Source organism: Tiliqua scincoides, chromosome 4 (assembly GCF_035046505.1).
Source record: "Tiliqua scincoides isolate rTilSci1 chromosome 4, rTilSci1.hap2, whole genome shotgun sequence".
Taxonomy (NCBI): domain Eukaryota; kingdom Metazoa; phylum Chordata; class Lepidosauria; order Squamata; family Scincidae; genus Tiliqua; species Tiliqua scincoides.
In genome coordinates, this window is record NC_089824.1 from 102,211,678 (window position 1) to 102,226,441 (window position 14,764).

Consider the following 14,764-nt stretch of genomic DNA (forward strand, 5'->3'; position numbering starts at 1 on the left):
TGAGAGTGAGAGGAGAGCATAGCTCAGCAACCTGGCTAAGAAAAGCAAAGCAAGTTTCTTTAAAAAGCACCCTAGGCAGCCTGGCGCCTCTCCTCTTTGGCTCTTAAGTAAGGCACAGGTGTATTACTCAGCTAAAAGATAGCAGCCACAATTAGAAGGTTGGATGTTATGGTTACGGGTTTTTTAAAAAATAATTTTGATATGCAGTTGGTTGAATCCACAGTACAGGAACCATGGATACTGTAGGCAGTGGTGTCACTCAGTGGCGTCGCTAGCGAGGGGCGGTCCGCCCCAGGTACCAGCCTTGGAGAGAGGGTGACACCACATATGACCCAACATCAGTAACATCATGGAAGTTACAAATAACCCCATCATGCTATATACGGTTGGATGTGGAATTTCCAGCAGAATGCAATGGAAAAAACCAGAGTAAAGTATCTCCTTTCCATCAAAAGTTATGGCCAAAAAACCAGAAACAAAAAAATGCATGGAGCCCTATGGAAAGTGAAACCGAGCTATATCACGTATTTACTTGCCTTAGTCCGTTGGAAAGGACAGGCTGAGAGGAATCCAAAAAACACTGGAATGGTTCCTATCCAATGAAAGTAACCCCCCCAAAACACCCAAGAAGGAAGTCCCTCTCTCCAAGCAGACTAATGTATTGAGCCCTATGGAAAGCGAAAGTAAGCCACACGGTCGCGTTTACTCACAAATAAACAAAAGGAAATATTTGTTTATTTCCATTTGAAATATTCACTGCATTCATTTCCTAGTCATTATTATTATTCATTTTGTCATGACTATTACTATCTCTCAGTCTCACCTACCTCACAGGGTTCTTGTGAGGACAAAATAAGGGGAGGAACCATGTACACCACCCTGAGCTACTTAGAGGAAGGGTGGTATAAAAATGTGAATGAATGAATGAATGAATGAATAAAAATTAATAAGTATGGCGTATGGGGTGACAAAAATTTATGGGCCCTGGGTGTCAAATGATCTAGCTACACCACTGGTGTCACTAGGGTTTGAATCACCCAGTGCGGGAGGCCAGCACATTACCCCCCGATGGACCTCCTTCCAAGCACTGGGCATGGCAACAACCCAAGCAGTGGGTGTGGTGTTGCACCATCACCCTGCCCCCACTGGTTGTTTGGGTATAACTTTTGATAGAACAGAGATATTTCAACACGGTGTGTTTCATTGCATCCTGCATGAAATTATGCATTGAATGATAAATAACATGATGGTATTATTCAAAAATGTCAAGATTTAAAAATTTTGGCCAGTAGTGGTATCACACACACACACACACACACACACACACACACACACACGCACCCGTGCACATCACCCAGGGTGTCCTGCACCCCCACATCCCCTAGCGATGCCACTGATAGTGGGCCCACTGTACGCCTTCCCTCCTACACTAAACACTCTCTCAGATAACCATTAGCATAAGATGCCAAAAGGGCAGTTTTTTGCAGCAAGAGACTCACAAACGTATTGTGGTTAAAGCTTTTATATGCTAAAGCTCACATTGACATATGCACATAATAGTGTGATGTTACTTCATGCATCTAATGAAGTAGGCTCACTCTCACAAAAGCTTAAACCATAATACATTTGTTGGCCTTGAAGTTGCTATTAATCTGTTGTTGCTTTTCACACAAAAAGTGAAAGTCTACTAGTGGGTGGGTTACATAAATCTAGTTACTCTCCTTGTTATACTGTCTCTTCTGAACCACTGGAGAAGAAGAATGGTACACAGTCAAGAGCTGGTTCTTTCCATCTTGGACCATTAACCCACTTTGTCTTGTCATTCACCCACTGTGAGAATTATTGGGGAGCATACACAGGGAAGAATATTAAGCCATTCTCACATTTTAGGATTGGATCCCCTACCTTGATGAGCCTGCAAGTGCCACAATACTGTGCGCACCAGATCTGGCTCCTGAGGCACATTAATCAGCTGTACAGTTAGTTATACCTGGTATACTGCTCATGGAATCTTCTGAATCCAAGCTATTGCTTGCCCAACCTGTCTGCTGGTGCAACGTGCCACCTTGTGAATAAGTGTGAGCCTGAATATGGCATTTGGAAAGTGACAGAATCCCACTACCTGGCACATCCAAAGGCTACCCATATATATGGATCTAGTATAACTAAGGGTGCAATCCAAACTCCTTATGTCAGTGCTTTCAGCACTGGCATAGTAGTGCCAATGGGACATGTGCTGCAATTTGCAGTTGGGTGTCACTCACGGAGGCCTCCTCAAAGTAAGGGAATGATTGCTCCCTTCCCTCAGAGCTGCCTTGCCCTTAAGTCAGTGCTGGAAAGCACTGACATAAGGGATTCGGATTGCGCCCAAAGACTTCTAAAGGTCCAGATGGGGTCTTGCATACACAAATTAACCCCTTTCTATCCACACAACTCCACAGTGTAAAGTTCAAATAGAAGTATAAACAACTATGCAACAACTTACTGCATCTCTCCGTGCCACTATGTACTTATTTAAATCATCCAGTATACTTATGTTCAAGTCCAGAGTTTGAATTAGCACTTCAACACCATGAACATCAGTGGATTTTGCTGCTCTTACAACAAAAGACCTGTTAAATAAACCCAAATCCCAAAAATGTAGTAAACAACATCAGATGAACTCTTCTGAGGTTTAAATATCCACACACGCTTATAGATTATACACATAGTACATTATCATCATTATTTCCAGAGAAATTCTGTGGTTTTGGTAAAGCATTCTTGCATTGCAGTGACATCAACCTCAATCTTTAAATACTTTTACTTGCATGTTAGCTGTAATATTTTGATTGTTACCTACAGTTTTTAGTAGACAAAACTTGCTAACATATACAAATATGTGGATGTTTGTTCAAGATGAGAAAATTCTCACATTTTAGGATTGGATCCCCTACCTTGAGGAGCCTATGAGTGCCACAGAAATTCGGAGAAGAGCACTACTGCCTTAGGTGACCACAGTGTGGGAGAAAGGTACGGTGTACATGCATATAGGCAGGAGGTCTGGTCTAGAGGGTAGAGCCTCCATTAGGCTGAAGATAACATCTGAAGGTTGCCAGTTCAAGGCCACCGGCAGCTCCGTGAATGACGAGACCTTGAAGGAGCTGACAAGCTGAGCTGAGTTATTCCACCTGCTCTTTGGTGTGAGTGAAGAAGCATCTTGGCTGCCCTTCAAGTGAGAGATGAAGGAGCTGCTTGTCAGCCAGTGTGGGAGGCAACTGGGGGCCAGAAGTGATACCAGATCATAAAAGATCCATCTGAAATGTTGTGCGGTTCTTGAAAGATAGAACCTTACTGTTACTGTAAAAATCCCCCTGGGGATTTAGAGATAGCTTGCCTATGTGAACCGCCTTGAATAAAGTCAGAGGAGTAATCTGATGACCAGAAAGGTGGTATATAACCACCAGTATTATTAAAGAATTAAATACATGCTATGGCAAATGACCACCAATGGTGGAGGGATGAGCCTTGTGCTTTGAGTGGGAAGGAGGCATGGGCAGGAGAAGAGATAGACATTCATCTTCCCCTCTCCTTCAAATTATTTTTTTATAATACAAGACCATGGAGTAGTTGAGACAGAGGCGGGCAGCAATGGCAGACACCTCCATGGGCACACTTGCCCTTGGGCATGGTGTTAGGGACTCATCTTAGGCCACATGTACAATACAAACTTACATCATTAACCATCATGGCTTTCTTCAAAGAATCTTGGCAATTGTAGTTTGATTAAGCTGAGGAGAATATTTTTATAGCTCCCCTCAACCACAGAACTACATTTCCATTGTTACTGGGAAAAAGGGGTTATATCAATTTAAGACTGCACCACAGATAACTTTGGTCTCAATAGGCTGATCTTTTTAATTCGTATGTAGAGGTGTTTGTTTCCAGTGGGTAAGATAGGATTATAAACTACTGAACACAAGGAACTTACTTCTAAGTAAAATAACACTGCTTTTCAACACCTCTGTTCATATAGGTTAAACAAGAGAACAATCAAAACGAAGATCATATTGAGAGATCAGTATCTAACAGTCTATTCATTTGGTATAAGACAGAGTATAACACAACTCTGTCCAGAATCATCAACTTTAACAATGGCATTTTATAAGCCAGTTTTGTTCTTTAGAATTATTGGGGAAAATTTTCCCAATATTTTCCCAATAATGGGGAATATGGCATCAATTCCACCTATATCATACTGAAGGTTTTTGGAAGATAATAAGATAATGAAACTTAAATACATTATTAACTATTCTTGGTTTGATAAATTAATCAATAATGTTAATATAATATAATGTTAATAATGTATTTAAGCTTCAACAGATAGTGGAAAACATATGGGCCAGGAACCAAGCCAGAATGCTTTCAATATTTTCAGTTTAAAAATATCACAAGTTCTCTAATTATAAAAATATAAAGCAGTACATGTGACATGACAAACCTGGTTGTACTTTGGATGTAGAGGAAAGAGTGCTGTGGCAGCAATCCAACAAGAAAAAGAACAGTCCAAAAAATCATTTTGAAAATTCAGACCCATTATGAGAATGAGAGAAGCAGGAAAAATATCTTTATGTATATTCAGTTTCCCGACTGACTCATTCCAAAAACCCAATTTATTTGGTTGTCCAGGAGCAAAGGCACTAATATGACAACGCTTTCTAGTCAAAATTGAAGAAGAGCATCCATTAAGCATTTCAGCCTACACTTTGCCATCTATTATTTTTTTCTCCTTGTTAAGTAGCAGTTGCATTTGCCATGTTCTGGTTTTTGTGTAAGGATTTCCCCCTTTGATAACCTTTGCTAAACAGTCATTTAGAACCTTTGCCCCTATCTTCCCGACTCCTTTGCTCGCTTCAGGTAAGTTTGCTTTTCATCCAATAGAACTCACTTTCTATTCACATGTCTTTTAAAACCTCACAGTGCAAAAACAGTGTATTACTCTTTGCTTTTTATATTTTTCCTCATCAGAAAGGGGTTATTAGAGGCTTGACACTGGCTTTTCAGTTACTCAGAATTTTTCCATTATTACTTAGTTTTCCGTTCATGTTCACATCTTACTCAGAAACTGTATTTTATACTTGAGTGTCTTCAGATGGAAACTGGTCTAGTTCTTCACACCCACTCTCTTGTCTCTAATGTCTTCACCTTTGTATTTTTCATGGAAGTGCATCTCACATAGTACAGACTAGTAGTCTGGAGAGAACTGTTGTCTGAGATCTATGAAAAGGAACAGGTGTCCTATAAAGAAGGATTTTATCTGAAGGGCAAGTACAGGATGTGGAATAAATTCCAGGTATGGAAGAAATTAGAGATTCTAGTATTCAAAGACAGCCATCAATTCAGAAATCCTTCTAAACCAGGCCTGCAAAATTAATTATCGCTAAGCTGAGTATAGCTCATCAACTGTATATGGCAGCTCACAAGGGACTTGATAAATCTTCTGGTTTTGTTGTTTGAATGAGACAGCAAAAACAAGGGATGCGTCAAGTATCTAGGAGGCTACAATAAACAGCTCAGCTAGTGATCTTCACGGGGCTTGGTAGTCATGAGTTGTAGACATCTCTTCTACGGTATGTTTATCCATTTAATGCAGATGCCTTCAGTCTATTTTTCTTTTTGAAATTTGTTCTGTAGTAGAAGATGGACACATATGCAATGCCTAGTGTTTAGCAATCGGCACCCACCTCTCTGTACACTAGAAATGGGTATTGGACGGGCAGCCCAATCCTGAGCTGCCCAGAGCTCTGGGACCCGGCGGCTCCACAGAGGGCTCCCACCGGATCCGGTGCCTCCCTTGCTACCGCGGGAGGCTCCTCGGGAGGACATTTGTCCCCTTCTCCCGAGTAAGGGAAGCAGCTCTGCAATGGGGCTACTCACTTTAGCGGCAACCTTTTGATCGCCGCTAAAGTAAAGGCACTCGTGTAGGGCGAGCAGCCCTACCCAAGCGCCTTGGATCCTGCAGAGCTCGGCTCTGAGGACCCACCTCTCCCCCTCCCCCAACACGCCTCCCCCATGCCCCTGGCCATGCCTCCCCCTCCCCAGAACGTCTCCCCCACACCCCCGACCACGCTCCCATCTCCTGTTCTGCAACCTGGTGGTCTGGGAGACCTCCAAGCTGCGGAACCCAGGCACCCGCTGCGTGCTGGCATGTTTGCGGGGCTTACCCTTACAGCACGTTTGCGGGACTTACTGCCAGGCTCCCTCAGGAGTTAGCCCAGCTGTGGCCGGCACTGAGCCAGCACACGGCGGGTGCCCGGGTTCCACGGCTTGGCAGCCTCCCGGACTGCCAGGCTGTGGAATGGGAGATGGGGCATGGCCAGGGGGGTTCCAGGGTTCTGGGCAAAAGGTTGATGTGAAGGGAGAAAGGCAATCTGAAAATAAAACAAAACATGAATGTGGCTTACTGAGTACTTTCCTACCTGAGCTACTCATGCTAACCCAGGATCTTGGTCCTTACACCACATCTAGCTGGGCAGGTAGGCAGTCCTCATTGATGCATTCAGTGCTTGAATGAGAAACTAGGGCAGGCATACAAAGTGGGGTGTGGTTCAGGTATCAGGAGGGCCTTATGGTGCAATGAGCGGGCTCAAAGTTAAGTTCTTTATATACTATCAGTTGTGAAAGAAGGACAACACCACAATAGGGCAAACACAGATATTGCCTTCAAATGCTGCAACAGCCCCTTAAGGATGTGGAGGCATCATAGGAGCCTCTGAAATGATGGAAAATCCAAAATGGGGGGAATTAGAGATTTTCCCTAAAACTATCCACAAACATTCAAAGTTTGGTGAAGCCACTTGTCCACATGCCCTGTGACAGGAAAGTTAGCGATAAAGCAGCCTTTTTCAACTACCGTGCCGTGGCATATGGGTGTGCCGCAAGTGGTCCACAGGTGTGCCACAAGAATTTGGGGGAAGGTCACTTATTACAAGGGCCAATGCCCTCCCACTGGCAGAATGGTGTGCCTTGTCAGTTGCCAAAAACCTGATGGTGTACCTCAAGAATTTTAGTACCTTGTCAGTGTGCCATGAGATGAAATAGATAGAAAATCACTGCAATAAAGTGTTGCATAGATGCCATGTGGAATCAAGGTGGCACTTTGTTTGGGTCATGGGAGACCTGCTGGCCATCCCCTTTCCCTAGTAAGCATTCTCACTTCTATTAGACATCTATTAGAATGTTAGCAGAACAAATGGAGTTGCCTCTGCCACAGAAGACCAACCAAGATTCTTAAGGCAGAAGTTGTACATAAATTCCATTTAATGTGCTATTGCTCATAACTATAGAGACACATATCAAGATATGCATATGAAGCAGGATTACTTGCAATTAGCTCACAAGTCAACTCTCCTGATCCATATCAAAGTTGGAAAGGGGGAGATGAGGAGATTGCAAATGGAAGTAGTGCATATGGCCCCTACCATCCAGAAAAGAAAATCAAAAGCCCCTCTGGGCTCACTCAAGCCCATGTATATGTGTACAAAAGATCACTATAATAGAAAACTAGTTGGACAAGGTGGGTGGGATTAACCTGTTACACTAGGTTATCTTCAGCAGCAGCAGGCTAGACCTCCATAACTACTTGCTTTGTTTTGCCTCCTCTCTGATGCTGTTTTGGCATTTGGTGAAAACTATTCGATTTTGTTACACTTGAACGTTGCCTAACCAGTGTTAATCTTGCTGTTCTCTCTGTTTGTTAACTTGTAATTGTATTGCTTAGTTTTATTGCCTATTTTATTGAAGCATTTTAGATGTTTTCAACCTTGATCATTTGTTCACTGCCTTGGGGTTCCCTGTTGGGACAGATTATTGGATATACATGTTTTAATAAAATAAAATATACATCTAACCATATCTTAATTATTTGCATATCTCACCATCTTCCAGTAAGTGTACACATTATTGTCTACATTAATTAGTTTCAATTAAAGCTCAACTAGGACACTTGAAGAACTGTTGTAAAGAATTGTGTCACTAACTTGAGCAATCCAGAACGGTGAAAAGCATAGAGCTCATGGTCCAGTACACAGTTGCTAAAGGGAATAATCCGAACAAAGCTCTGGATCAGGTGAAATTCTGGCACCAGATGTGGCACTGAGATGATGCAGAAATCTCTGTCCTAAAAACAAAAATATACTACAGTAGCTCATAAAAATCAAGTATAAATTGTTTAAGAAAATTTTTTTCAGATTGAAAGAGATGTTGCTTATATACAAAATGCATTTGAATACTGAGAAGCAAACAGATTTTTCCAGCTCTTTCTTTTTTCTGCAGCTTCTGTGGATTGGAGGATCCAACAGAATGGCATTAGATATGCTGAGGAAAGGTGGGGCAAATTAGAGGAAAGACACACACTTGCACTTGTCATCAGCTTTCTGCTGATGTTTTGCTATCTTTATTTAGAGTGGGTCTTTGGTAACATTCACCCACTTACCCTGCCCCTCATAGATATTGCCTTGAATTCAACAACTCTCTAAACTAAAGAGAATGTATGTGCTGTCTGTTCTGTTCCAAGGAAGCTAGTGGTAGAAAAGTAGGCATGATGGCAGGTGGCACCAACATGATTGTTGTGTGAGTGATGGCTGTCTCCCAGAAACAGACTTGAGACGAATCTGCCTGTTCTTCTTCTGCCTTCATAACTTTTTGCAATGTCTGCAGGTGTCCAACACATGGCTTTCTCCCAGACACCGAAGAAAAGCACTGTGCATAGTCGGTGAAGGGGAGTTTTGCCCCACAGAGGTGACACCTCTTAGAAGTGACCGGGAAGGGAAAATTAAGCGATTTACCCATGTTCAATATATATGGCTGTGCATAAGATTTCCTAACTTGAGCATGTGGTCAAGCAGCTCTGGAAGCTTTGGCTCTGTGCATGAGCAGAACTTCACTACATCTGACTGCTCAAAGACCACAAAGAAGAATATAAGCATATTATCCTGTCAGTAATCTGATTTTGGAGATTCACCAGGGTTTTTGGGTTTTTTTAACATACAAGAATCCATGAAAATTTGAACTTTTTATTTTGATACACAGTAGATTTGAGTTTTTTTAAAAAAATAATTTTAGTTTCTTTTTTTATATCATAGAATGAGAAAAGAGTCATAAAATATGGTGGGAGGGCAAGGCAGAGAGGTGAAGGAACTCAGAAAATCTCAAGATCATTCACTCCCAATGATGGGCAGCCCAATCCAGTGATGCCGCAGTGCTGGCACTGCAGTCCCAGTGCATGCACTAGGTGTCGCAAATGTGCTGTAAGGCATGTTTGTGCCACCCAACAAGTGGCAGGACTTACTTGTGGCAGGGAGAAGCCTGGGAAGGGGGTGGAACCGGCAGAGGCCTCCTCTGAATTCTATTCCCCATGTCAGGCTTGAAAGCCCAACACAGGGTTTCTTGAGTCTGTGCCTGATATTTAGCTGGCGCAAGCTTGAGAAATACCATCAAGCAGGCTTGGGCATTACTTGGGGAAAGGGGACAAATGTCTCCTTCCTCTGAGGGGACCTTCAGTTTGCTCAGATTCAGCAAAGAATCCAGTGGTAGCTGTTTGGTACTTGCTGCTCCTGTGCTAGACAAGATTGGACTGTAAGTGATTATGCAGATCAGTGCAAAAAGTTTGTAAACGTATAGAAAAAATATACTCAAGGAAGTTTCCTCAAAGCTCAGTTGGACTGTCTGGAAGTTGAGCTGAGGAAAGTAGACTGTCTGGATACTGTTTTATTTTAGCCCTGTTTGTCTGGTCAAAAATCCTGACTCCCAACTAAATCCTGGTGCAATCTCTGCTACAAACATCCCAGTGAATCAGTACAGTTGTTCTCCAAATCATTTGGTCCTTTTCCCCTAGAAAGAATCTAACTCAGTATGAACCAGTCTATTGAAAGCAGTTTGTTAAACACAGATTTAATGTGACCATATTACACACACTTACTGGGAAAAGGTTGAAAACAAATTTCATGAAATCCAGTGATCTGCAAATAAAACCAAAATGTTTTACAATTTTAAAACCCTGACATTTCCAATGTACAGCATTTCTCAAACCTGACTCACCCTGAGCCCTGTGTTATCTCAACATTTACCAACTGCAATAATTTACAAGAAAATTTGTATCTCTTGAGTAGAGCACCAAACTGAACAACAAAAGACTTACAGCTAGGCATACACTTTCCTCAATTGGTTGGCAACCTTCAGTCTCGAAAGACTATGGTATAAGCCTATAGCACCCGGTATTCCCAAGTGGTCTCCCATCCAAGTACTAACCAGGCCTGACCCTGCTTAGCTTCCAAGTTCAGATGATCAGGCATGTGCAGGGTAACAGTTGCTGCTCACTTTCCTCAAACCCATATGATAACTGAGATTATTAAAAGCATTTGCACCCTGTCCTCCAGCAGATACACTCCTGGAAGAGCTTGCGTAAAATCAAAGGGAAGTCCTTATAGCGGAAAAAGGCAGTACAGGGTGGGGTGGGGGTGAGGATTTGCCTTGCTGGCTTCTTTTATCACTCTCACAGGGCAGTTGGTGTTTCTATGGCCACTGTGATGAGAAAGGATGCAGTTCAACCTTAAAGACACACCAGCTATATACAGGGTCTTTAGAAAATATGGTTTTAAAGAAAGCACTTTATAAAATAATAAATTCAGTGAGAACTAAAAAGAATATCTAGCCTCATTTCGGTCCTTATTCTGGATACAAAATACATATGATATCTAAATATTATGCTATTTACTTACCTTGTTTCATGTTTCTCATCAATACAAAAGAGCTGAATACAAAACGCATTTATTGCTCCTTTGTACACAGGATGGAAAATGTCTCTGTCAAGAAGATGAGTGGCAATTATCTCAGTAGATTTTGAATCCTCATCTCCTTCTACATCCAAAGGCATTTGAAATGAAGGAGTAGCAAGTCCTCTACTTTCCTGCAGCAAGATGCATCAACAGAACAAAAATCTTCCTAAGGCCCAATCCTATCCAACTTCCCAGAGCTAATGCATCTGTGGTGATGCAGTCAAGGAGTTCTGCTCAAGGTAAGGGAATAATTTTTCCTTTACCTTGGGGCTGCATTGCTGCTGCATCATTGCTGGAAAGGTGGATAGGATTAGGCCCTTAGTCTCATTTTATCAAAGCATTTTACAGTATTATAAAGAAAAACAAAGGTTTGTAATGTTTTACTTTAAAGATCAAATCTGAAACATTTCACACAGAAGAAAAACATTTGTTTGACTTAAATATTACTATTGCGTCTAGAAAATTTGAATTTGCAGTGTTGTTTGGCTTTAACAGCATAAGCCTATGCATGTTTACTCAGAAACATGTCCCTCTGTATTCAGTGGGGCTTCCTCCTAGACAAGTCTGCACAGGATTACAGTCTAAGGTCATAATCCTATGAATACTTTTTTTGAAGTAAGGCACACTGAACACAGAGGGATCTACTTCTGAATAAACATGCACAGGATTGCAAGTCACATGTTTTCAAACAGGCCAGATGTGACTGACAAAAGGAATTTGGCCAGTAGCCATTGCTCCCATCTCCGCTTCACATAGTAACTGTTGTACAGACTGCCTAGTTTCCCACGCACCACCTGCAGATGGAGAGCCTACTCTCCCAAACACCCTCTGGAGAAATATTAAGGAGCTTTCTAGGATGACACTTAGGGCATCCCAGTCCCTGCAACTATCTGTTGGAGGTAAGAGCCTGCATCCTTGCCTAAATGCCACATTATCCAAAAGCCATTGATAATAAGGCAAAGCCAGGGTTTTCTGTAGGTTTGGTTTTTCTCGTCTTCTTATGGGGATTTTTTTTTCTTTGGATTAAGCTTTGAAGCAAACTGTTATTAATGTTTTGATTGGATGATTGGATGTTGCTGTTAAACTAACCGGATTAAGATTTTTTTTAAAAAAGGATTACATTAACTATCCTTGGTTTGATAAATTAGGGCCAAATCCTATCCAATTTTCCAGCACTGGTGCAGCTGTGCCAACAGGGCATGTGCTGCATCCTTCAGTAGGAGGAGAGTCATGGAGGCCTCCTCCAGGTAAGGGAATGTTTGTTCCCCTTCCTCCAGATTGCATTGTGGCTGCACCAGCATTGGAAAGTTGGATAGGATTGGGCAGGGTAAATGAGAGGAATTTTATTGGGGGGTACAATGTTTCTTATGGGGCTCTTCCCAAAGGGGGAGAGGGCAGTCGGGGGCAGGGAGAATGGGGGGCAAAATAGGGCAGGGGGAGGGTACTGACAGCCACAATAGTATTTGGAGCTCAGGTCTACTAGGCTTTTTGATGCAGAGCCCAGGTCTACCTGACCATGCAGCCTTGGCAGCTAGATAAAGTAATATGGAAAACCAAACACACTCCTAAGTCTCTCTAAAATCTTTGAAATATAGAAAATCCATTGCAGAAAATTAGCATCATTGTATTTAGGCTCACACTAGAATGAACCAAAATGAATTTCTGCAGCAGCTGTAGCCCTGCAGCTGGATTCCTGAGCTTCTATGCACTACTTCACGGTTATGAGATCCACAAGCCAGAGAGCTACTGAAGCAAACCAGTTTCCTCCCAGATTTGACACTGTGTTAAGGAGAGTCATGGATGCATTCCTGGTACTCGGTGTGCATGGCTTCCAACAGCAGTTAACACTGCATGCACTGCACCTGGTTGTGCCTGAGCATCATGCACAGGCAGTGAGTTCAGGTGAGATAGGAAAATGTCAGATCCCAGGAACTTTCTGGGCCTCCTCCTTTGGTTCCTGGGTCCCTTTCTGACCCTGGGCCTGGGTACAAATTACCCCCTTTACCCTCTTCTCCTAGGCTTTGGGATTTGGCCCTTAATCTCTTCAGTGTTCTTTGGTAAATTGGAATTTACCAAACAATGGCCTTTCCTATAGGTTAGGAGTCTCCAAACTATGGCCCGGGGACCACATCCGCCCCTACAAGATTTTATTTGACCCGCAGCTACTTATTTCTATTGCTAATATTTTTATTGCTATTTTTTTTTTGCTAACATTTGACATTTTTACTCATTATATATCATTTCTCAGTTTAATCATGGCCTTATTTCTTTGCAATTGCCACATTTCTCTTTGGTTCTGAATTTTATCATGCTAATTACAAAAAAGACTTATTCATTCATTTAAATTTCATTCATTCATAAATAAAACTGATTTTTTTTTTCAGCCCACGAAAATGTGAAAAAATATACAATGCAGCCCTTGTACTGAAAGGTTTGGAGATCCCTGCTATAGATTAATGTCATTTCCTAAATTTTATAATACTTTGGGAAATGAAACACATGGAGAATAAGCAGAACTAACTTGTCAAATTTGTAGTGGATACATACATACATACATACATACATACATACATAAACACACCTAAAACAATGAAATAAGATAAAAATAGATGCGAGCATAAGGCATAACCTAACAATAAGAGGCTTTCCAGAAGCAGAGTAAAGGGCATATCTTGTTTCCTTATTAGAACAAAATGGAATGGGTTGAATCTTAAAATCTGTTGGAAGTTCATGCAAACTTCCCTGTCCTCTTCTCATTGCAGCGATATTCCTGAAAGGTCACCTCTCAAGGGTTCAAGGACCCTCAGGATCAAAGTGAGATGGGACATTAGGAGTTGCAGGGAAGGGGGGGGATAATTCTCATACACTAGCATGCTCTCAAACAGTATGTATACAGTTCTAAAGTTCCTATTTTCATTTTTGATCATTCTATTAAAAAAGCAACATCAAATATTAAAACAGTGGCATAAGATGACTAGGGACTTCATAATAGCTATACGTAAAACATATGAAGGATGAATGCCAGAGTCCCATGGCAGCCAGCAGGTTCTCCAAGAGGCCCTCACAGGCGCCTGGAAGTAATCCCTATGGGCCTCTGGGTGAGGTAGGAGGAAGAGCACCTCAGGCAGTTAATCCACCCTCTTCTCCCCAGTTGCCAATGTAGCCTGTGGCTCCCAGGTGATGGTCCCACCATCTGGGAGTGTTGCAGGTAGGAAGGGTGGGAGGGGTAGAAACTGCCTGAACCTGCCTATAATGATCCATCCAGCTTCCAATTAAGCCAGAAGGGAGGCGACGGGTAGGGTAAAGCAAACTGGGCATGGGAAAGAAAGCTAAACTGGGGGAGATGGGGATAGGAGGGTGGGAGAAGTTGAGGCTGGAAGATAAACAAGCAGGGTAGGTTGCAGGTTGGAGTATGGAGCATGTCTGCACTTTGTACCAATGGCGAACTTCCCCAGCCCTGTACCCAGGCAAAGGTCCGCAATGGCACCCTCTGTGAGATGCTGTCCCCTTGTGTGCGAATTTGCCCCCCCCATCACTCACCGCAAGATTATGGAACCTCGCACGAATCCAGGACACACCGGGGAAGCCTTCTGGCAAACTGGAAGAACAGTTTCCAAACGGGGCAGGAGCCTCAAAGAGGCTTCCACATGGTCCTAGAGGTGTGCAGGGCTCTGCACCCGGGGCATTTGTTCTGTTTAATGAATGGCAGGTCTGCTACTGCTTTGGACTTACTGAAGATTGGGGGAATATTCTTAAATGCTTTTAAAAAGGCATTCTTTAAAGGATATTGCATTATTACTCCTATATTATATACATATAGGTGATTACACATGCACAATACACCAATACACCTGCAAAAGTGTGAATGGACACACCCACCCACCCACCCAGGAAGCAAAGTTCCAATATACAGTTGTGCTATCTGGCACATTCGGGAAATAGGGATTGTT

The 14,764-nt window shown here is 42.4% G+C and overlaps 1 protein-coding gene across 1 annotated transcript in view; it reads right to left on the minus strand.

Annotated features, from left to right (window-relative positions):
- CFAP61 (cilia and flagella associated protein 61) overlaps window positions 1-14,764 on the minus strand; it is a 124,659-nt gene that overhangs the window by 74,310 nt on the left and 35,585 nt on the right. Inside the window, exons 12-15 of the mRNA XM_066624479.1 lie at window positions 10,758-10,945; window positions 9,959-9,998; window positions 8,019-8,158; window positions 2,486-2,612 (exon numbers count right to left, since the gene is read on the minus strand). Coding sequence (XP_066480576.1) covers window positions 2,486-2,612; window positions 8,019-8,158; window positions 9,959-9,998; window positions 10,758-10,945 — 495 coding nt within the window. The remainder of the gene's footprint in view (window positions 1-2,485; window positions 2,613-8,018; window positions 8,159-9,958; window positions 9,999-10,757; window positions 10,946-14,764) is intronic.